This window comes from Pleurodeles waltl, chromosome 6 (assembly GCF_031143425.1).
Source record: "Pleurodeles waltl isolate 20211129_DDA chromosome 6, aPleWal1.hap1.20221129, whole genome shotgun sequence".
Lineage (NCBI taxonomy): Eukaryota > Metazoa > Chordata > Amphibia > Caudata > Salamandridae > Pleurodeles > Pleurodeles waltl.
In genome coordinates, this window is record NC_090445.1 from 1,514,032,708 (window position 1) to 1,514,054,569 (window position 21,862).

Here is a 21,862-nt window from a genome sequence, read left to right on the forward strand (position 1 = left end):
CTTTGGGACTCACTTCCTAGTTCAAACTGACCACAGACCTCTCAAATGGCTGATGCAAATGAAAGGTGAAAATCCTAAACTGTTGAGGTGGTCCATCTCCCTACAGGGAATGGACTTTATAGTGGAACACAGACCTGGGACTGCCCATGCCAATGCAGATGGCCTTTCCAGGTTCTTCCACTTAGAAAATGAAGACTCTCTTGGGAAAGGTTAGTCTCATCCTCTTTAGTTTGGGGAGGGGGTTGTGTAAGGAAATGCCTCCTTGGCATGGTTGCCCCCTGACTTTTTGCCTTTGCTGATGCTATGTTTACAATTGAAAGTGTGCTGAGGCCTGCTAACCAGGCCCCAGCACCAGTGTTCTTTCCCTAACCTGTACTTTTGTATCCACAATTGGCAGACCCTGGCATCCAGATAAGTCCCTTGTAACTGGTACTTCTAGTACCAAGGGCCCTGATGCCAAGGAAGGTCTCTAAGGGCTGCAGCATGTCTTATGCCACCCTGGAGACCTCTCACTCAGCACAGACACACTGCTTGCCAGCTTGTGTGTGCTAGTGAGAACAAAACGAGTAAGTCGACATGGCACTCCCCTCAGGGTGCCATGCCAGCCTCTCACTGCCTATGCAAGTATAGGTCAGTCACCCCTCTAGCAGGCCTTACAGCCCTAAGGCAGGGTGCACTATACCATAGGTGAGGGTACCAGTGCATGAGCATGGTACCCCTACAGTGTCTAAACAAAACCTTAGACATTGTAAGTGCAGGGTAGCCATAAGAGTATATGGTCTGGGAGTCTGTCAAACACGAACTCCACAGCACCATAATGGCTATACTGAAAACTGGGAAGTTTGGTATCAAACTTCTCAGCACAATAAATGCACACTGATGCCAGTGTACATTTTATTGCAAAATACACCCCAGAGGGCACCTTAGAGGTGCCCCCTGAAACTTAACCGACTGTCTGTGTAGGCTGACTAGTTCCAGCAGCCTGCCACACTAGAGACATGTTGCTGGCCCCATGGGGAGAGTGCCTTTGTCACTCTGAGGCCAGTAACAAAGCCTGCACTGGGTGGAGATGCTAACACCTCCCCCAGGCAGGAACTGTAACACCTGGCGGTGAGCCTCAAAGGCTCACCCCTTTGTCACAGCCCAGCAGGGCACTCCAGCTTAGTGGAGTTGCCCGCCCCCTCCGGCCACGGCCCCCACTTTTGGCGGCAAGGCTGGAGGGAACAAAGAAAGCAACAAGGAGGAGTCACTGGCCAGTCAGGACAGCCCCTAAGGTGTCCTGAGCTGAGGTGACTCTAACTTTTAGAAATCCTCCATCTTGCAGATGGAGGATTCCCCCAATAGGGTTAGGATTGTGACCCCCTCCCCTTGGGAGGAGGCACAAAGAGGGTGTACCCACCCTCAGGGCTAGTAGCCATTGGCTACTAACCCCCCAGACCTAAACACGCCCCTAAATTTAGTATTTAAGGGCTACCCTGAACCCTAGAAAATTAGATTCCTGCAACAACAAGAAGGACTGCCTAGCTGAAAACCCCTGCAGAGGAAGACTAGAAGACAACAACTGCCTTGGCTCCAGAAACTCACCGGCCTGTCTCCTGCCTTCCAAAGAACTCTGCTCCAGCGACGCCTTCCAAAGGGACCAGCGACCTCTGAATCCTCTGAGGACTGCCCTACTTCGACGACGACAAGAAACTCCAGAGGACAGCGGACCTGCTCCAAAAAGACTGCAACTTTGTTTCAAGAAGCAGCTTTAAAGAACCCTGCAACTCCCCGCAAGAAGCGTGAGACTTGCAACACTGCACCCGGCGACCCCGACTCGGCTGGTGGAGAACCAACACCTCAGGGAGGACCCCCGGACTACTCTCCGACTGTGAGTACCAAAACCTGTCCCCCCTGAGCCCCCACAGCGCCGCCTGCAGAGGGAATCCCGAGGCTTCCCCTGACCGCGACTCTCTGAAACCTAAGTCCCGACGCCTGGGAAAGACCCTGCACCCGCAGCCCCCAGGACCTGAAGGACCGGACTTTCACTGCAGAAGTGACCCCCAGGAGTCCCTCTCCCTTGCCCAAGTGGAGGTTTCCCCGAGGAAGCCCCCCCTTGCCTGCCTGCAGCGCTGAAGAGATCCGTTGATCTCTCATAGACTAACATTGCAAACCCGACGCTTGTTTCTACACTACACCCGCTCAGCGCTGCTGAGGGTGAAATTTCTGTGTGGGCTTGTGTCCCCCCCGGTGCCCTACAAAACCCCCCTGGTCTGCCCTCCGAAGACGCGGGTACTTACCTGCAAGCAGACCGGAACCGGGGCACCCCCTTCTCTCCATTCTAGCCTATGCGTTTTGGGCACCACTTTGGACTCTGCACCTGACCGGCCCTGAGCTGCTGGTGTGGTAACTTTGGGGTTGCTCTGAACCCCCAACGGTGGGCTACCTTGGACCAAGAACTGAACCCTGTAAGTGTCTTACTTACCTGGTAAAACTAACAAAAACTTACCTCCCCCAGGAACTGTGAAAATTGCACTAAGTGTCCACTTTTAAAGTAGCTATTTGTGAATAACTGGAAAAGTATACATGCAATTGAAATGATTCAAAGTTCCTAATGTACTTACCTGCAATACCTTTCAAACAAGATATTACATGTTAAATTTGAACCTGTGGTTCTTAAAATAAACTAAGAAAATATATTTTTCTATAACAAAACCTATTGGCTGGATTTGTCTCTGAGTGTGGGTACCTCATTTATTGTCTATGTGTATGTACAACAAATGCTTAACACTACTCCTTGGATAAGCCTACTGCTCGACAACTCTACCACAAAATAGAGCATTAATATTATCTCTTTTTACCACTATTTTACCTCTAAGGGGAACCCTTGGACTCTGTGCATGCTATTCCTTACTTTGAAATAGCACATACAGAGCCAACTTCCTACAATATGTCTCCTTGAGTTTGGTGAAATTAATAGTATGGTAGATTACATAAACAATGATTGTATGGGGGGAGGAAAGAGCAGAAAGGCAAGACATATTGCAGCTCCAAACCTACTTAGACCACCAGACACACAGTATACTCTGTTACTAATGAATCTCATAATATCTTGGGCATGACAGTCGGTGCTCTAGCTGTCGTGCAGCTCAGAATAATGATTTTAAAACAACTTCCTTTAGGAGATGGTATTCTTGAGGGAAATCAAACAGAAGAATGGTGACAACTGCTGTCGAACCCAATGAACAGAAAGCAGAGAATCTGTCTCAATATAAGTGATGGGAGCTGGTTGTTGTAAAGTACTAAGGTGGCAATAGTAAAGTGAGGAAGTAATTCTGCATGCAGAGCAAGGTTATTGGAGCAACATGAGAGGTGGAAAAACCAGGGCCTATTTGAAAAGTATGTTAGTGTTGTACATAGAAAGCTGATCAGAGTATATGTGCAAAGACTAAGAAGTGTCTTAACAAGGAGACAAAGTTTCTATGGGAGGCAATTAGGAGGTTATTACAACGTTTTATTTGGCCAAAGGTTAGAGAATTCATCAGGGTCATTTTCAAGGTGAATGAGAGGTGGAGGCCAATCTTTTTGGGGACTGAGGAAGCTGAAGACAGCAGAGTTGGGAGTGGATGAGATAATAAAAGAAGATAGATGCACCTAGTATTGAGGGAAAACTCTGGGTTTCTGAATAAAGAACAAGGATAGAAACAATATGTACCTCTAACAATAGTTTTAAAGCTTGATATCTGCTATAGATCAACCATTGCCATCTAGTAGCTGGATCTGGAGTTTTAACCTGTTGTTTTACATTGTTGATGTGAGCATCAATAATGGATATGTTTGCCTTCTAGCTCCCCTTTGACGTCCACCAGAAAACCTATTATACTCAAGCTTCAGTGCCGTCTTTGGACTGTATTTACAAGAACTCTTTTTAATTACATTTTTATGAACGTGTGTGGGATAACTTTTGAAGCTCCTGGATAGATGTGCCAGGCCATACCTGAATTTAGAGCTGCCAACAGAGAGAAATCTATTGCTGTAGCTAAGTAATGCTTCTTTTGCAAACTGGTTCTATTCATGCATTGTGCAAAGATTTCCATTTGGTGTAGTCTCTCTCCTTGTAGCGGTTGTGGGTTTGAGGCTGGAGTGACCTTGTTCTTAAAGAGGTCTTAACCACAATCCATTTAACCTGTCCACCCGGCCTGGAATGTATTTAATGCAATAACATATAAATATCTGCATTATTCCATTTAGTAGCTTTACAACTATCTAGCTGGATTTTCTAAAGTATACAAATGAGGCTACTTTGCCTATATAAGAGTTTGTGGGTGCCACATCTGGTTATAATAAATAAACTGTTTATAATATGTCTGTATGTATGTATTCTTTTTGTGAGAGTCTGGCACTTGTAAGGATGATTAAATGTACAACACTATCGTTTGTTTTGTGTGAAATCAACTGAGAACTACACTGATGCTCTGTTGGCTTCAGAAGCATGCCAACTTTCCACATATGACTCAGGTCTTATAGCACAGCTAATAATTGGACTGTCAGATCAATGCAAAAAGGTGGAATCACTGTAGGAGTCTTTTTTATTTTCATTACTTCTCCTTATGTTAAATGAATTACATAAAAAGGCTCTTCCATTTATGAAGCTTTACATATTGGCTCAGCTTGGTAAGTAAAAAAAGGAGGCTCCTATTTTGTGGCAGGTGTTTGAGGTAGTGGAAAGATGCTCTCTAAATGCTCTTGGAACATTCATAATACATGGACTGAAAATAAAGATCTCTCATGTTGTGGGCTTCCTACTTTAACAGGACGTGCCAAGCAATATTTTTCCTCGATTTTATGCTGCATCTTATTTTGGTTTAATTTAGGTACATAGTTTTATGTCGCTCAGAATAGACATGTCGGGTGTCAGAGCACTAACGACGTTCATGAATTTTACATGAATATGAAGATATCCGTCACAAACTATCAAAAGAGTAGTGACTGAAACAAAGAGATTCGGAATTCTATTGCTGTAAATCCCATATGGACACATTTGGCAGAACAGCATGATATTGTTTTTGGTCTACTAGAGTCACAATAAATGTACATATTTTCTGGTGAATCCTGTGAGTGACAAACTCTAGGACTGCAAATCTCTAAGCCATCAATGAGTATTGATTATTGTGAAACCACTTACAGCAAACAAAAAAAGAAAACTTGAAATATGTTTGTTTTCCATGGCTGCACTTTCAAAAGTTATTCATTTTCCAACACTGGTCAAAGGAAGCCATTATCGTGTGACCTGGCCTTGAATACAGGCATGGAAAAAATTTATATATCTATGAATCCTCGACTCCAATCTCAAGCTTTGCTGCAATGTTTTCTGTGGTGAACTCACCTTTAGAAAATAACTCAAAGTTGAGAACACAAATCTGAATCTCGAGCATTTGCAGAGCACCATTTTAGGAACTACTAGTCATTCAATTTATAGTTTTCACTAGCAAAATATTTTTCTCCATAACCAGAATCCATGTTGTGCACTATTCCCTTATGGTACTTTGATTTCTTGTGTTGCATTACTGTGCCGGGCAAGTTTGAACAAGAGCCTCAGAGACAAGAAAAATCTGCACTGCTGCACAATTAGAAGTGTTTCTGGAAACAAAGTCCATAATTTGTACACATTATAAGCCAATTTTTGAGCTTTCTGATATATTGAAATGTCCCCCTTGAACTTGAAATTATTTATTAACTACTTAAGACTTTGGGGATCCCCTAACTACGCAGTAAGTTACTTTGTTGAAACTCTTCCTGGTGGATACACTACCTAACTGCAGATTCCTCACCTTCAGAATATGCCCAAGGTGCCAGACAGAAACACACAGAATATCCACCAGAAAAGCATTACTGAATATCAGTAACTTGTTCTGATGGATACCATAGATTCTGTGGAATACTGCCAAAGCAGAACCTCCTAAAGGAGGAGGGCCTGTAGAGTGGAATCCAACCAAAAAGTCCTGCAGAAATGTGTGGGCAAAGTGTCCTTCCCACTTTGATAACGTATGCACTGATGCCCACGAGTCTGCCTTGCTGATGTTAAGGACAGGCAACCCTCTCGCCAACAGCTTTGTTGGAGTCTTGGCCCTGGAGCAATGGGCTCTTAGACCCTGAGGGGCATGTTTATTGATTTGTGATAAGCAGATCTAACTGCTGAGGGCTATCCACCTTGACATTGTCTTCTTTTGGACAGCCTTCCCCTTCTTTGTTCTAGAAAAAACCCACAGAGTTGAATGTCAACTCGCCGAGCTTTGATCCATTCTGATAAAAACTAAAAGCCATTTCAGGGGGGCAACTGGTTGAGCTTATCATCCTCCTAAAAGATGCATGGGGAAGCCAAGAAAGCTGGTTTAGTGACTGCTTGTCCAATGTGGATGGCAGACACAACCACTGCTAAGAAGGCTGCCTGAGTTCTCAGCACCAATTTGTCCGGAAAGAAGGTGGTGTAGGACAAGTGCATTGAAGTCCCTACAGTTGACTTGTGTGACAAATCGACATAATCGCAAAGAGGAAGACAGTTTTCAGGTCAAGAGAAGTACCAAGCAACTTGCCAAGGCATGAAGGGCGAACACACAGGAACAGTCAAAACCATGCCAAGGACCCACAAACAATTTAGGAGAGGAGAACACGTGTGTCAAGCCTTTAATTAGCACCATCACCAGGTGATTTAAACAATGGCAGCTGGTATGGTGAACGCACACTGTCCCAAGGGGCCGACAAATAACCTTTTACTTTGCCCTCTTCAAGGCTTTGCGGGCTAAACAAAGAACAAATAAAAGAACGACACCGCTGCCTGGATGATAGCCAACCACCTTAAACTCAACTCCAACAAAACCGAAATAATCATCTTTGGACCACACAAAAACACCTGGGACCCCTCGTGGTGGCCCACCACGCTAGGCCCTGCACCCACCCCTGCAAACCACGCACGCAACCTTGGCATCATCCTGGACTCCTCCCTCTCGATGACCCAACAAATCAACGCCCTCACCGCCTCATGTTTCAACACACTCCGCACACTGAAAAAAACATTCAAGTGGATCCCCACAGAGACCAGAAAGACAGTCACCCACGCACTCATCATCAGCAGGCTGGACTACGGCAACGCCCTCTATGCCGGCACCACACAAAAACTCAAGCGCAAACTACAGCGAATCCAGAACTCAGCAGCTCGACTCATCCTCGACCTCCCCCGACATGAACACATCTCACCACACCTCAAATCCCTCCACTGGCTCCCCATAGAAAAAAGGATCACCTTTAAAATCCTCATCCACGCACATATATCGCTCCACAACACCGGCCCAACCTACCTAAACGAAAAAGTGACCTTCCACACGCCACCTCCGCTCCGTTGACCTCTCTCTCGCCACTGTCCCTCGCATCAAACACACCACCACCGGAGGCAGATCTTTCTCCTACCTAGCCCCTAGGGCCTGGAACTCCCTCCCCACCCACCTCCGCAAGACCCAAGACCTCCTGCTCTTCAGGAAGAACCTTAAGACCTGGCTTTGCAAACAGTGGCCCCTCTCCTCCTGCCCCCCCCCCCCCCCCCCCCCCCCAGGACCTTGAGACCCTCACGGGTGAGTAGCGCGCTCTATAGTCTCTTTGATTGATTGATTGAACGTCTGATAGTTCAGCTTGTAAGGGGTCAGTGTTTCAGGCACCACACCAGGACATACCTTTGCCCCAAAGCTCTTCATAAACAGATTTCATGGAAGGGCATCTGGCAGCAAGGATGATATCCAACACTTTGGTTGGTAACCCAAATGTGGTCATTTGCCACCGACCAATCTCGAAGAGTTGAGGTGTACGTTGTGGAGGTTCAGTTGAGGGATACTGCCCTGTTGCTGTGACAGGAGATCCTCCCTTAAGTGGCAGACTGATTGGATAACAGATGCTCATGCTTGGGAGTTCAGAGTAGCACACTCTTCCAGTCGGTCCTGAGCAATTAGAATGTTTTGGACCTAGTCGTTCTTGATTTCTCTCTTTTTTTTAAAAACTCTGGACAGGAGAGGTAGTGGCAGGAAGGCATACCCTTGATCTATTCCAGCAAGAACACATCTGCCAACGAGTACTCTTGCAGAAACTCCAATGTGCAAAATGGTTGACAATCCGCATTCTTGACAATGGTGAACAGATTAAGGCAAGGCACTCCACACTAATGAAATGTGCCGCGAGCCACCTCAGGATGCAGATGCCACTCGTAATCTGCCAGACGTCGTCTGCTCAGTTGGCTCTCTCTGTCATTCAATGACCCTGCCAAGATGTTCTGCTGCTCTAGGCACCTCCAAAGATGTAAAGCTCTTTGCACAGGACCTAGGATCCCACTTCACAATATTTCATGTAATATTACATAGTGGTGGTGTTGTTTGTGCTACCCTGCATCAGCCTCCCCCTGACAAGATGCCAGGAAAGCATAGATGGCAGAGAGTGGCCTAGTACTCCAGTAGATTGATGTGGTGCTGGTTCTCCGCTTGAGCCCAGAGCCCTATCCACCTCCTTAAGATGAAACCTCTACCCCCACCCCCGCCCTAACTCAGCTGCAATGCACCCATCACAACTGTTAGCTCTAGGTGGGGACAGGAGAGCATTCTGAGTCAGGAAAAACTTGGGTAGGTTAGTGGCTACCCATAACTTGGGCTGTTTCTCTCATGATCAGAAAGGAGTCTGAGAGGCAACCTTGATGCTTGGTCCACTGATATTTAGGTTCCACTGCAGGGCCCACATGTGCCACCTGGTATTGCAGACCGGAGGATGCTTGAGACCAGGAGACTAAGAAGTCTCAGACCCATCTACACTGAGACCCAGGACCAATCCTCAAATATCTACTCATTGCCTGAATGTCCCACAATCCTGCAGTGGAGGAAAGGCCTTGAATTCCACTATCAAGTAGTGTGTCCAGGATCATCCCAATTAATGGAAGCCTCTGCGAGGGAATCAGGTGGGACTGTCCTTGATAGTCAACATGAGATGCCGTCTCAAAGTTCGGCTGGAAGACCCCTGTTCGATGACATTCTGCACAGTAGTGATTCTATTACATTGTTTTTGCCCGATGATTCTATTGCGTCCACTCATCACCAGCATTAATTCTACATGCTGTCAGTATTATGAAGTTCTTTTAATTCAAATTAAAATCAGGACACAACCATATAGCAAAGGGACCATTCAATACCTGATTAGAAATGGAACTATTACAAGAGTCAAACAGTTATTGGGAATGGTGAAGTAAGAAAAATTCCACTGAATATACATGCATGAAGCAAGTAACTATATAACACTTTTCCAAAGATTTTGAGCATGAAATGGAGCGGTAACAGACTTGGACCCAGAAAGGGATGTGTGCAAGGTCTGTAAACTACTTCCTACAGTCAAGGAAATACAGCTTCACTTCCTGGTCTCAGGTCACCTTTGGGTGCACGATGGTACATTGGGCAGATGACTCGGAGTCGTGACAGGAACCCAGGTGCCAAGGACACACCACATGGTGTCCATGACTGTCATTTGCTTGCAGCAGTCTTGACATGGTTTAAAGCTTGTAATTTTTGGAGGGGACATATGTATAGCACACACAAACACACAACTGGGAAAAGTTGAAGATCGACAAAATTCGGAAGCCGAGCTCCTGACCTGTGTCGGAAAGCACTGAAAGTGAGGAACTGTCATCAGCATGCTGAAGTGGTGCCTATATGTGACTAAGCTCTGTTACTTCTGGGTTGGGGTAAAGCAGCACAATGGCACCTATTGAAATAGTGAAACCTGGGTCACATTTTAAAGTGAGGAATCTGTGGTTAGAAGTACTCATCAGAAATGCATTTTTTGCCTAAACTACCATTAAGACATGATTTGAAGCCTCACTAAGGTCCAAAAGTTAAATGTTTGGTAATAAAATACATACAACATTTTTCAATCCAAAACCTCACACGTCAGGGCCACTGAAGAGCAAACCTAGGATGCTCATTAATGTACTACCGGATAGCCAAACTGACAGTATCATTAACTCTGCACTCACTGAAGACAGAAGACAGGCACAATGAGAGCTCTAGTTGCCAATTTTTCGCCAAGGTGTTCCCTTAGTTCAAGTCATCAGAATTTAGCTGTCATCCCTAGAATGAGAAAAGTTCACCAAGGAAGCCGCTCCTTTTGTTTTCTGGGGCCTAAACTCTGGAATAATCTTCCGGGAACCATGAGGAAATGTAATTCTCTTTTGGAACTTCGAAATCGTTGAAAACTTGGCTGATCCAACGCTCAGGTTTTTAAATCCTTGTTTTTGAAGGTGTCTGATGTACTGTGATATGTAATTCAGGCTAACACTGGGAAACCTTGTTGGTAGCTATGTGCCCTACAAATTATGCAATCAATCACATACCTTCACACACGATGCTATGCTGGCATGGCAAGAAGTGGATGAGCAGAGTGAGCTCGGAGCACACCAGGCACTCCATGGGGTTAGTCGGACTGATCGGCATACTGAGGTTTGTCATGGTATTGGGAGTAGTGTGAACGCGACGGAGATTGCAGCTCATGGCAGAACCTTCCATCGGAACCTGCTGCTGTTCCCTAAAATTATGGAAAGAGAGTCAATTTTACTTCAAGAATCAATATACCTTTTTTCAAGTAAAGTGTACAGCCTAGCGCTTGTTAAACATTTTTGCTCACTTTCAAGATTCGCAAGGTTCTAACGCCTGAGACAGGCTATCAAAGAAACAAAAAATTATCAGGAATGATTTAGCCCAATATTATCTTCATTAACACAGCAGTCCCCCTCTCTTTTCAGTGATATCACAAACCTATTTCTCTTTTCTGACTTCACTATAACTCAGTTCTTGTCAGTAACATCTATTTTAAAGTGTTCACAGTCCCTTAGTTACTTTGAGTGCCATTCTAATTCACTATTTTTTTTGTGACACAGCAAAACCCTTCTTTCTATTGTGCCATGAAACGTCCCTCACTTTTTAAACATCACAATCACGCTCATTCCTTTGGTGACATCATAACTGCCTGTCTTTTCAGGGATTCTGTTCCTATGTTAAACTATAAATCATATTTATAACCCACCAAGGGTGCTGCTGGACTAGTGAATGCTGGAAGGCTTCTAATCACTTCAAAGGAATATACTGGTAGCATGCACATGAGGTGGGCATCGGACAAAATTGATACGGCTAACTAATTTTCAGACTATTTGTTGCAGTTAGAAGCAGTTCTTTCCAACGGAGTTTGGTGTAAAAAAAAAACCTCTCTATTTATGAAAGAGCTGCTCAATATAGATCGTTCACCCACAAAAATACACTAGCTTAATATACATGGGTCTCAAGTAATCTGAAGAATAGAAAAAATACAGCAAGCCCCATGCCTGAATTTCTGTGAAAAGTTCTTGATGAGCTGCACGATTCTCCCATCTGTGATGAGATCAAGGGGGGTCTTCCCCCTGTGGTTGGCGTAGTTGATATCAGCCCCGGCCTGTGCTAGGAAACACGCAATGGCACTTGCTACATTCAGCTCCATGTTCCCGAGCAATCCAGAAGCCTGCAGCTGGAAAAGGAAGAAGAGAGGGAAAGATGGGACCTTCTTATCCCAGTCTAATGTACGTTACAGTTTCATCCATAAATGAATCTTTAACATTTAACAGGAAAACAGCTGTTTAAATGAACAGCTGACTACAATTAAAATGAGAGCTAAGCTGCGTCTACCCGTTATTAACAATATGTTCAGTCTCCGTGCAGAATGGTCTTGAACTGATAAAGCTTTTGGTTGAATTACCCCCCAGGCAAAGAAGTTTGAAGAATGGAGAGTCTTTTATGTACCACTTCAAAACTCGCTTTTGAATTTTTAGTAAGGTTGGTAACACAGTGGGATCTGCCTGCTGGTGTCTGGTAAAGCTACAGCAATATAATACTACTTCTTCAGATGCCTTTTTCAAGCTTATGGCTCAGACCTGTCAATAGCACAACTTCTTTTGTTTCCTTATATTTTAGTAATCCATTTGTGGTACATCAATGTACCTATTCTTTTTTAAATACTGGGTAGGTTCTCGTACATCCCTTTGCATCACAATCTCAGTCCTCCTCCTTCTCCTGTGCGCTCGAGCTTTATTAGTCCCTAAAGGTCACTTTGCGGAACAGAAAGCTGTGTAAGTGGCTTCACTCACTCAAAGTCTGGCTCAAATGAACTTCATATACCTGGCTGACCACCTTTACAGGACTTTGTTAATCTGAGATGTGCCAAGAGGTGACAAACAAGGTTAAAATCCCTCTATTCCCCTTCTACGTGCCATGTTGTTTCTTGGTAGGTCTTCTTGCAATAAGTGGCAGAGACATGTTACATGTGATCAACCTGCCCCTCATTTCAAGTAACTGGTAGGATGACGGACCATAACACTAACTTTGTTGCGCCATAAAACGAGAAATTGCCTAATTGCAGCAATTTTTTTTTTTTTTTTTTTTAAATACGAGCACCTACTCAAAAGATAAGTTACAAATACAAGACCAGAGTCAGCATATGAACTGGAACATTCTGAGCAACAAAAGTTATAGATGAATGGTGCCTTCAATGTTTTTAAAATTACACACACAATTGCTGCAGTATATATTGCTTTCAAGTATGGAATGCTACATATAATTACAGACAAAAACTGGAGATTCCTCCCCTTTTCATACCATTACCTTTGTGAAGAGAGAGGAGCCCTCGCTTTCGGCCATAATGGACATAAGTTGCTGCCGCTCTAGCACGATGTGCAGGGGCGCGTCCCCATCCTCGTCCTCTGCATTCACATCTGCACCCTCCCGCACCAAGAGCTGCACCAACCCTGCGTGGCCCTGTGTCACTGCCAGATGCAGTGAGGACTGGTTGCGATTATTCCTAACGTTCACATCACAACGGCCCTGAAAGGAACAGAAGTGCCCTAGATTAGGAGAGAGGTTTGATGGTTTGAGAGACTAGTTCGAAAAAATATCCTAGTGACATACATTGTATTTTTTTCCTATCAAATTCCATTAAGTCTAAAATTGGGAAAGTTTCACCATATGTTTGTGGGGTCTATACTGGGATAATTCCATAAAATGGCAGTACAATGCATTGTAAGTGATTTATAGCATGTACTTGAAACTGAACTGGATAAATGCAAAGTTTTAACACACCCGGACTAGAAGAATCAGCATTACCACTCAAAACGGGGTTTTCATCAACCATAATGACCCAAAGTGGATGAATTTCAAAATCAAAAGGCCTAAATCTGGATATTCAAAAGCTATGGTGACTCTGCACCCACAACAAGTAGTCAGAAAGAATGCATCAATTCAAAAGGTCAATTTCACATTAAAAGAATTTTTTATTTATCATTTTGCTTTCAAATTTATTTTTTCTTCTCTGATTCTGCTGTAGCCAAGGCGTTTCGTCCAAAATGACTTCTTCAAGGTTACAAAGCACATAATATACATGTTTAAAACCATGACCGACACTTCAACACAAAAACAATGTACATAAAGCCTAACACAAGAATAGCAAACAACCAGAAAAAGTTACTCCACCGAACAAAAAAAGGGATCAGACTCAACTGTGTACACTAATATAAATCTATCCACTGTACATAATTGTATATTATGTTCACATCAAATTCAACTCTCATTTAACATCCATCAACTATACTTGATTTATGTTATATCCACATCAAATTCTGCCCTGATTTCTCATTGGGTTCATGATCGAAATTCACCATGTGTCAAAGATTAAAACCAGGGTTTATATATATATTTATTTCATTCTTGAGGTACATTATCATTAATGTAAATACTCCTTCGGCTTGGTAACTTGTCTAAATGACAGTGGGGGCATAAACTGGGCTATTTTAATCATAATTTATAACAGAGACTGAGTCAGTTTCACCTATCACTATCAGAACCAAAAGCCCCTCCAGCATGAGAAGAACTAAACTGGACTAGTCCTAGCCAGTACCGACCATCTTCTTAAGTGTCTATTGGAATGTTCTTGACCCTTGATACAAGACAGCACCACTAGCTTCTCTTGTGAAAGCCAATGCAGCAGAAAGAGTCTGTCTGAAAGAACAGAAAAATAATTCCAGCACTGTGATCTAAGGAAAAAGTCTCAGTTTTTTGCTTCAACCCTCAAGACAAGTTGTGGCTTTCCAGTATGTAGCAGAAATTTGTGGAGTCACCTGCAGTGTGTACTAACCTTCCTTAAATGTGTGCTTCACTGGAAAAACTGCTTTCACAACCAAAAGGCATGCTATCATTAAAGTACGTGCTTTACCTCAGGCTTCTCCAACGAGTAGCTTATGGGCTACTGGTTGCTCTCCAGTTACTAGTAAGTAGCTCTCCTGTGTGCAGCCCAGCTTGCTAAATTTAAAGGTGTTTCTTTGGATGAATTAATAAAGGTATATCAAAACTGAGATGTATTTTTGAGACAAAAATGTCGTAATCTTCGGAATTCATAACTGAGTGACAAATCATGTGACATTTGGAAGACTTTTTACAAATGTCATGACCTTGGTGCCATAGGTATTGCTGCTGTGGCTGTTTATGTATGTATTACCCATGTAAAGGCATTCCATATTAATAATACTTTTTTACATTACTGCTGACAGCTAAGCCCAATTGCTGGTGCTGATCTTGCAGGTGGGGGGCACTAATGTAATTTGGTCTGATGTGGTCACTATGACAATACTTGTAATATTAGTAGCTCTTGATGTGTTTCAGTGAACATAAGTATCTCTTATTGTAGAAAAGGTTGGAGACCCCTGCTTTACCAAATGAAGGTAGCTTGGTAATCAGCTGCATTCTGTAGACTAAGTGTTGTGTGGAAAGAAAGACTGATCACATGGCAAATTTGCTACTTTGTTGGCACACACCCTTTGTAACTTGTGAAGTGATAAATAAATTTGTCTACATATATGTGAAAAGTGCATCCGCTGTGGTGTACAGACATTTTAGAAAGCTTTACAATATATTTCACCTTCACAAGTTTTGATATGGAAAAATGATAAGACCCAAACACTGGAGAACTGTAGAGATGATCACCATCGTCACATATGGTAACTTTCATCCAGAAATTTGCACTGGACCTTGTTTTGAGGTAAAGATTAAACTGATTACTACACAGTACTGCAATTCATACTGAAGTTTAGTGTAATTTCTCAGTGTTCCGGAGCTTCACAATAAGTAAACTGAGGAACACAGTGATTAATTAACTTTCCCCTGGGTCACAGAATATGTTCAAGAGATAGTTGAATGGCACATCTGCCTAAACAGAGGCTAAACCCAGCTTAATTGCACATCGGACTAAAGCCCATCTTCTCCCAGGCTTGTTTCCCTTTGTAAAGGCACAGAGAGCCAAAAGGTATTCATGTTAACAGTGCCTCTATTTATTATAGGCTTGATGCGGAGCAGGTCACAATTTGCACACATTCTTGCCTAGCTCCATACCCAATAAGCTCCACTATACAAAGAGAGAGGCAAAACTAATTGGAGGGATTTAACATGAGGGTCACTACGAGAAACTAACTCAAATGTTATTATGAGAAAATGCCAGTGCTTAATTTGAGCCGGTGGTTTCCGGTGCGGGGCACAGAACTTATTTTTGAGGGCTGGCACTTATTTTTCTGCATCAGGCAATAACTGCAAGCAAAAGACGGAATGATGGACGATGATAAAGAAGGAACAATGTCACAAAGGGAGAAAGCAGAGAGGTGTAAGAGTGAGGTGCAGAGGCAGGGAGTTGCTGTAAATGCATTAAAGAGTCCAGAGATGGTGCTAGGATTACTGTGCTCGCACATTTAAATGAAAAAGCTGCATGTTTCAGAGGAGAGCTTTGGGCACCGGCACTTTTTTTTGATTTACAAATTAACCACTAGAAAATGGGTACAAGTTATTCAACGCTACAATACCCATAGCCTGACAGAGTCCTTCCCCTGCTTTTCATGCAATGCACATAATACATTGGCAATTAAGAGTATGGATTTATTTGCATGCTTAACCTCTGATGAATGACTGCAAGTCATTCCTGTCAACATTAGCTGAAGCAGTTATCCCGTTATGGTTATGTTGAGAGAACTGAGTGTGTGTGGAAATGTTTACTAGTGTGTTGGTCTGCGGGTAGTTGATTCTTGTGTCACTGGGACAGCATTTAACGCTCTGTTGTGGTGGGTCTTGCTTCACTGTGTGCCTTTCTGACCCGGTCATCCTCCCCCAAGACTGAACTAGTCTTGCAACTCCCCTATTCGCTTATCCACCCTCTTCCACGTATTCTTGCATATCGCCTTCACTCCATTTACCATTCGGGTGGCCTTGGTCTTTACCTCCTTCATCTTATGGCTTAAGCTCGCTCTCTACAAAAATTAGGGCCGGGGTCCTACTGTGGATTTGTGAGGCCCAGACAATAAATACTGTGGGGACCCTGTTCAGAACAACTTTAAATTCTTTACCCTTTTTCTGGTAACTCATGCCTCATGATGCCATATACAGTATCGAAATATATATCAAAGCGTGAAATAGAGAACTAGACTCAAGATAGAGAAAAAAATAAATCACTTTCAGAGGCCCCAGGCAATTGCCCACTTTGCCTATACCTTAAAGCGTCTCTGAGTGGGGTATGCTTCCCTCATCAGCTCTCTCCCCTGGTCACCCAAAACCTTCCAGCAGGGTAGTTTTTCTAACGTCACCAAACACCACCACTGGCCTGTCAGTGGATTTCTTTTTGATGCATTTGGGATGCGTAAGAGTAAACAGGAAACCAACAAGGGATTCAGTGCCCCCTAATTTTCGAAAAACCAGACACCCATTAAAGATACCCAAGTTACCTACGAGGGATAGTGGGCCAAAAAAAAAACAGGAGGGTCAACAGTGTTTTTCAACACAAAACAACAAATAAAAAGAAAAAGCAACTGAAAGGCCTAATGGGAAGGGAGTGAGAGCAGGGCCTGTGACTGGCCACAGTTTTTGCATGTTCTGTGTGTTGGTATTCACAGCCCACATAAACCGACAACCGAGGCTGGATGCCAATAAATTGTCCAATTCTCACCAAACAACTGACTGAGGTTGCAAAGCTTAAACTGTAGTGTGGAAATTATGTCAAGTGTTTATCTGGTCAGCAATAAGAAATAAAATTAATATCTATTTTGTAATCCAGTAAATTGCACCAAGGGGATTCGGGAGTAATTTTGAAATTGAGAAGAGGCGGAAGTGTCCTTTTCACTCTAAGGACATATAAAGGACTTTAACCCCTTCGCTGCCAGGCCTTTTTTTGGTTATTTGTGGCAGTTCGCTCTTAGGCCCTCATAACTTTTTGTCCACATAAGCTACCCACGCCAAATTTGAATCCTTTTTTTCCAACATCCTAGGGATTCTAGGGATACCCAGGGTTTGTGGGTTCCACTGGAGGAGACCTAGAAATTGGCCAAAATACAGCGACAATTTCATTTTTTTAAACTGGGGAAAAAGGGATGCAGAAGAAGGATTGTGGTTTTTCCTTGAAAATGGCATCCACAAAGGGTTTGCAGTGCTAAAATCACCATCGTCCCAACTTTCAGGAACAGGCACACATGAATCAGAAAACCACATTTTTCAACACAATTTTGGCATTTTACTGGGACAAACCCCATTTTTACTATTTTTTGTGCTTTTAGCCTCCTTCCAGTCAGTGACAGAAATGGGTGTGAAACCAGTGCTGTATCACAGACACTAAACATTTCAGAAAATTAGACAAAATTCTGAATTCACTTTTGCATAAAGTAACAGCTGAAAAAAAATATATTGAAAACAGCCATTTCTCTCCACGTTTTACTCTGTAGCTTTTTCCTGCGATGTCAGATTTTCAAAAGCAATATACTGTTACGTCTGCTGGACTCTTCTGGTTGCGGGGATATACAGGGCTTATGGGTTCATGAAGATCCCTGGGTACCCACCTTGCAATGGGTTTTCACTGTATACCGGGTATACAACAATTCATTTGGTGAAATATAAAGAGTGAAAAATAGGTATAAAGGAAACCTTCGTATTACCAAAATGGGCACAAGATAATGTGTTGAGAGGCAGTGGTTATTTGCACATTTCTGAATTCCAGGGTCCCCATACTAGCACGTGAATTACAGGGCATTTCTCAAATAGTGGTCTTTGAAACACTCTCTTACATTTGGAAGGAAAACAGTTAGAGAAAAACAAGGGGCAATATTACTTGTCCATAGCGATCGTGCTGCAGGAATTCTCAGAGAAACATGAAAAGGGAAGGAAAAGCCTTTCCTTCCCTTTTTATGCCTCCCTGACATCCCCTGCACCTGTACCGAGGACAATCTAATCTGTTTCTCCTCATATCGCGAAGGGAGGCGACAACTGATTAGGTTAGTGCGTGACGCGTGCTGACGTCATCAGATGTCACGGGGTGGGAAACTCATGGGGGGAGCGCTAGTGCTCCGCGCATGAGCCGGGAGCAGGACGAGCTGGTCTCGTCCTTGGCACACGGCGACAGTGGCCGAGGGCGAGACCAGCACGTCCACCGCACCAGGGGGGGTTAAAAAGTGAGATTACTGTGCCTATATTAAACAGCCTCACTGTTCTACTGCGTTGGATCTATAATATATAGCAATGCACATTATTCTAGAGAACACAACGCAAGTCAAAAGGTGATGGTCTGAGGCAGTACAGTAGCAGCAAGTTGTGAAGGGAAAGTGATGGCTTGCAACCTATTAATTAATTGGTTTTAAACTGTTTATTATGCGTTTCCTTATTATTTCTCAATTTTCAAACTCCAAGGTTGGCTGACAGAAATAAAGGATTAATTACCATTTTGTTTTGTTGTGCTGGGCTCACATGACTAAAGAGATGAACAATGTTTACACCATTTGGAAGCAACCTTTTATCTCTTGGGGTGGGGAGGCCAACATACATTCAGCATACAGCCATCTCCTACTGACAGCCCGTTTTCTAGAATGATCTCAGAAGTTAAGCAGGGTTCAGGATAGCCTTGATGTTGATGAAGACTAAACAAGTGCTGTCATTTTTTTAGTTTTGACATTAAGAACATTTCACAGCAAGGGAGGACGTAGGAAACCATGAATAAATTGGAATTATGAATGTATAACAAAATTGACAACAGTTTTTTCCATAACATATCAAATCACTTAAATGTTTAGCAAACATTCAAAGGAGGTGCACCAAAATGCAGTCAAACAATACATTCGGAACAAAGAACCAGGTCAAATTTTCAGAACAACTGGTTGAGAAATGTACATAAAATTGTTATATATGGAAAATGTCACTTACCCAGTGTACATCTGTTCGTGGCATTAGTCGCTGCAGATTCACATGCTGTGCACATCCCGCCATCTGGTGTTGGGCTCGGAGTGTTACAAGTTGTTTTTCTTCGAAGAAGTCTTTTCGAGTCACAAGACCGAGGGACTCCTCCCATTTCGACTCCATTGCGCATGGGCGTCGACTCCATCTTAGATTGCTTTCCCCGCAGAGGGTGAGGTAGGAGTTGTGTATGCTAGTAATAGTGCCCATGCAATGGAGTGAATACGTATGTATATAATGAATTTTAAAGTAATATATTTACAAATGTGCAAATGTTCAAGATCTACTTCTAAACGGCTACAGGCTCCCGGGGAGGCGGGTGGGCGCATGTGAATCTGCAGCGACTAATGCCACGAACAGATGTACACTGGGTAAGTGACATTTTCCGTTCGATGGCATGTGTAGCTGCAGATACACATGCTGTGCATAGACTAGTAAGCAGTTATCTCCCCAAAAGCGGTGGTTCAGCCTGTAGGAGTTGAAGTAGTTTGAAATAATGTTCTTAGTACAGCTTGACCTACTGTTGCCTGTTGTGCAGTTAGCACATCTACACAGTAGTGCTTGGTAAATGTACGAGGCGTAGACCATGTTGCTGCCTTACATATTTAGTTCATAGGAATATTTCCTAGAAAGGCCATGGTGGCACCTTTCTTTCTGGTTGAGTGTGCCTTTGGTGTAATAGGCAGCTCTCTTTTAGCTTTAAGATAGCAGGTTTGAATGCACTTAACTATCCATCTTGCAATGCCTTGTTTTGAAATTGGATTTACTGTATGAGGTTTTTGAAAGGCAATAAATAGTTGTTTTGTTTTTCTAATTAGTTTTGTTCTGTCAATGTAGTACATTAGTGCTCTTTTGATGTCTAATGTATGTAGTGCTCTTTCAGCTACAGAATCTGGCTGTGGGAAGAACACTGGTAATTCTACCGTTTGATTCAAGTGGAACGGTGAGATTACTTTTGGTAAAAATTTTGGATTTGTCCGTAGAACTACTTTATTTTTGTGTATTTGAATAAATGGTTCTTGTATGGTAAATGCTTGAAATTCACTCACTCTTCTTAGAGATGTGATGGCAATTAAAAATGCAACTTTCCACGTTAAGTATTGCATTTCACAAGAGTGCATGGGCTCAAAAGGTGGACCCATGAGTCGTGTTAAGACAATGTTGAGGTTCCATGAAGGAACTGGTGATGTTCTTGGTGGTATAATTCTCTTTAGGCCTTCCATGAACGCTTTTATGACTGGTATCCTAAATAATGAAGTTGAATGCGTAATTTGCAGGTAAGCTGAAATTGCGGTAAGATGTATCTTTATGGAAGAGAAAGCTAGCTTTGACTTTTGCAAATGTAGTAAGTATCCTACTATATCTTTGGTAGAAGCGTGTAAGGGTTGAATTTGATTATTATGGCAGTAATAAATAAATCTTTTCCACTTATTTGCATAGCAGTGTCTAGTGGTAGGTTTTCTAGCTTGCCTTATGACCTCCATACATTCTTGTGTGAGGTCTAAGTGTCCGAATTCTAGGATTTCAGGAGTCAAATTGCTAGATTCAGCGATGCTGGATTTGGATGTCTGATCTGTTGTTTGTGTTGTGTTAACAGATCTGGTCTGTTTGGTAGTTTGACATGAGGCACTACTGAGAGGTCTAGTAGTGTTGTGTACCAAGGTTGTCTTGCCCATGTTGGTGCTATTAGTATGAGTTTGAGTTTGTTTTGACTCAATTTGTTTACTAGATATGGAAGGAGTGGGAGAGGGGGAAAAGCGTAAGCAAATATCCATGACCAGCTCATCCATAACGCATTGCCCTGAGACTGATCTTGTGGGTACCTGGATGCGAAGTATCGGCATTTTGCGTTTTCTTTTGTTGCAAATAGATCTATTTGTGGTGTTCCCCAAATCTGGAAGTAAGAGTTTAGTATTTGGGGATGAATCTCCCATTCGTGGATCTGTTGGTGATCCCGAGAGAGATTGTCTGCTAACTGGTTCTGAATTCCTGGAATTAATTGTGCTATTAGGCGAATGTGGTTGTGAATCGCCCAATGCCATATTTTTTGTGTGAGGAGGCACAACTGTATTGAGTGTGTCCCTCCCTGTTTGTTTAGGTAATACATTGTTGTCATGTTGTCTGTTTTGACAAGAATGTATTTGTGGGTTATTATGGGTTGAAATGCTTTTAGCGCTAGAAATACTGCTAACAGTTCTAAGTGGTTTATGTGAAACCGTCTTTGCTGTATGTCCCATTGTCCTTGGATGCTGTGTTGATTGAGGTGTGCCCCCCCACCCTGTCATGGAAGCATCTGTCGTTATCACGTATTGTGGCACTGGGTCTTGAAAAGGCCGCCCTTGGTTTAAATTTATACTGTTCCACCATTGAAGCGAGATGTATGTTTGGCGGTCTATCAACACCAGATCTAGAAGTTGACCCTGTGCTTGTGACCATTGTGATGCTAGGCACTGCTGTAAGGGCCGCATGTGCAGCCTTGCAGTTGGGACAATGGCTATGCATGAAGACATCATGCCTAGCAGTTTCATTACCATTTTGATCTG

General features: G+C 43.1%; 1 protein-coding gene across 5 annotated transcripts in view; it reads right to left on the reverse strand.

Annotated features, from left to right (window-relative positions):
• MIB2 (MIB E3 ubiquitin protein ligase 2) overlaps positions 1–21,862 on the reverse strand; it is a 358,930-nt gene that overhangs the window by 35,904 nt on the left and 301,164 nt on the right. For all 5 annotated transcript variants that reach the window (XM_069241041.1, XM_069241040.1, XM_069241042.1 and 2 more), the window contains 3 exons: positions 12,684–12,902; positions 11,375–11,553; positions 10,391–10,581 (listed from right to left, as the gene is read on the reverse strand). In XM_069241041.1, coding sequence (XP_069097142.1) covers positions 10,391–10,581; positions 11,375–11,553; positions 12,684–12,902 — 589 coding nt within the window. The remainder of the gene's footprint in view (positions 1–10,390; positions 10,582–11,374; positions 11,554–12,683; positions 12,903–21,862) is intronic.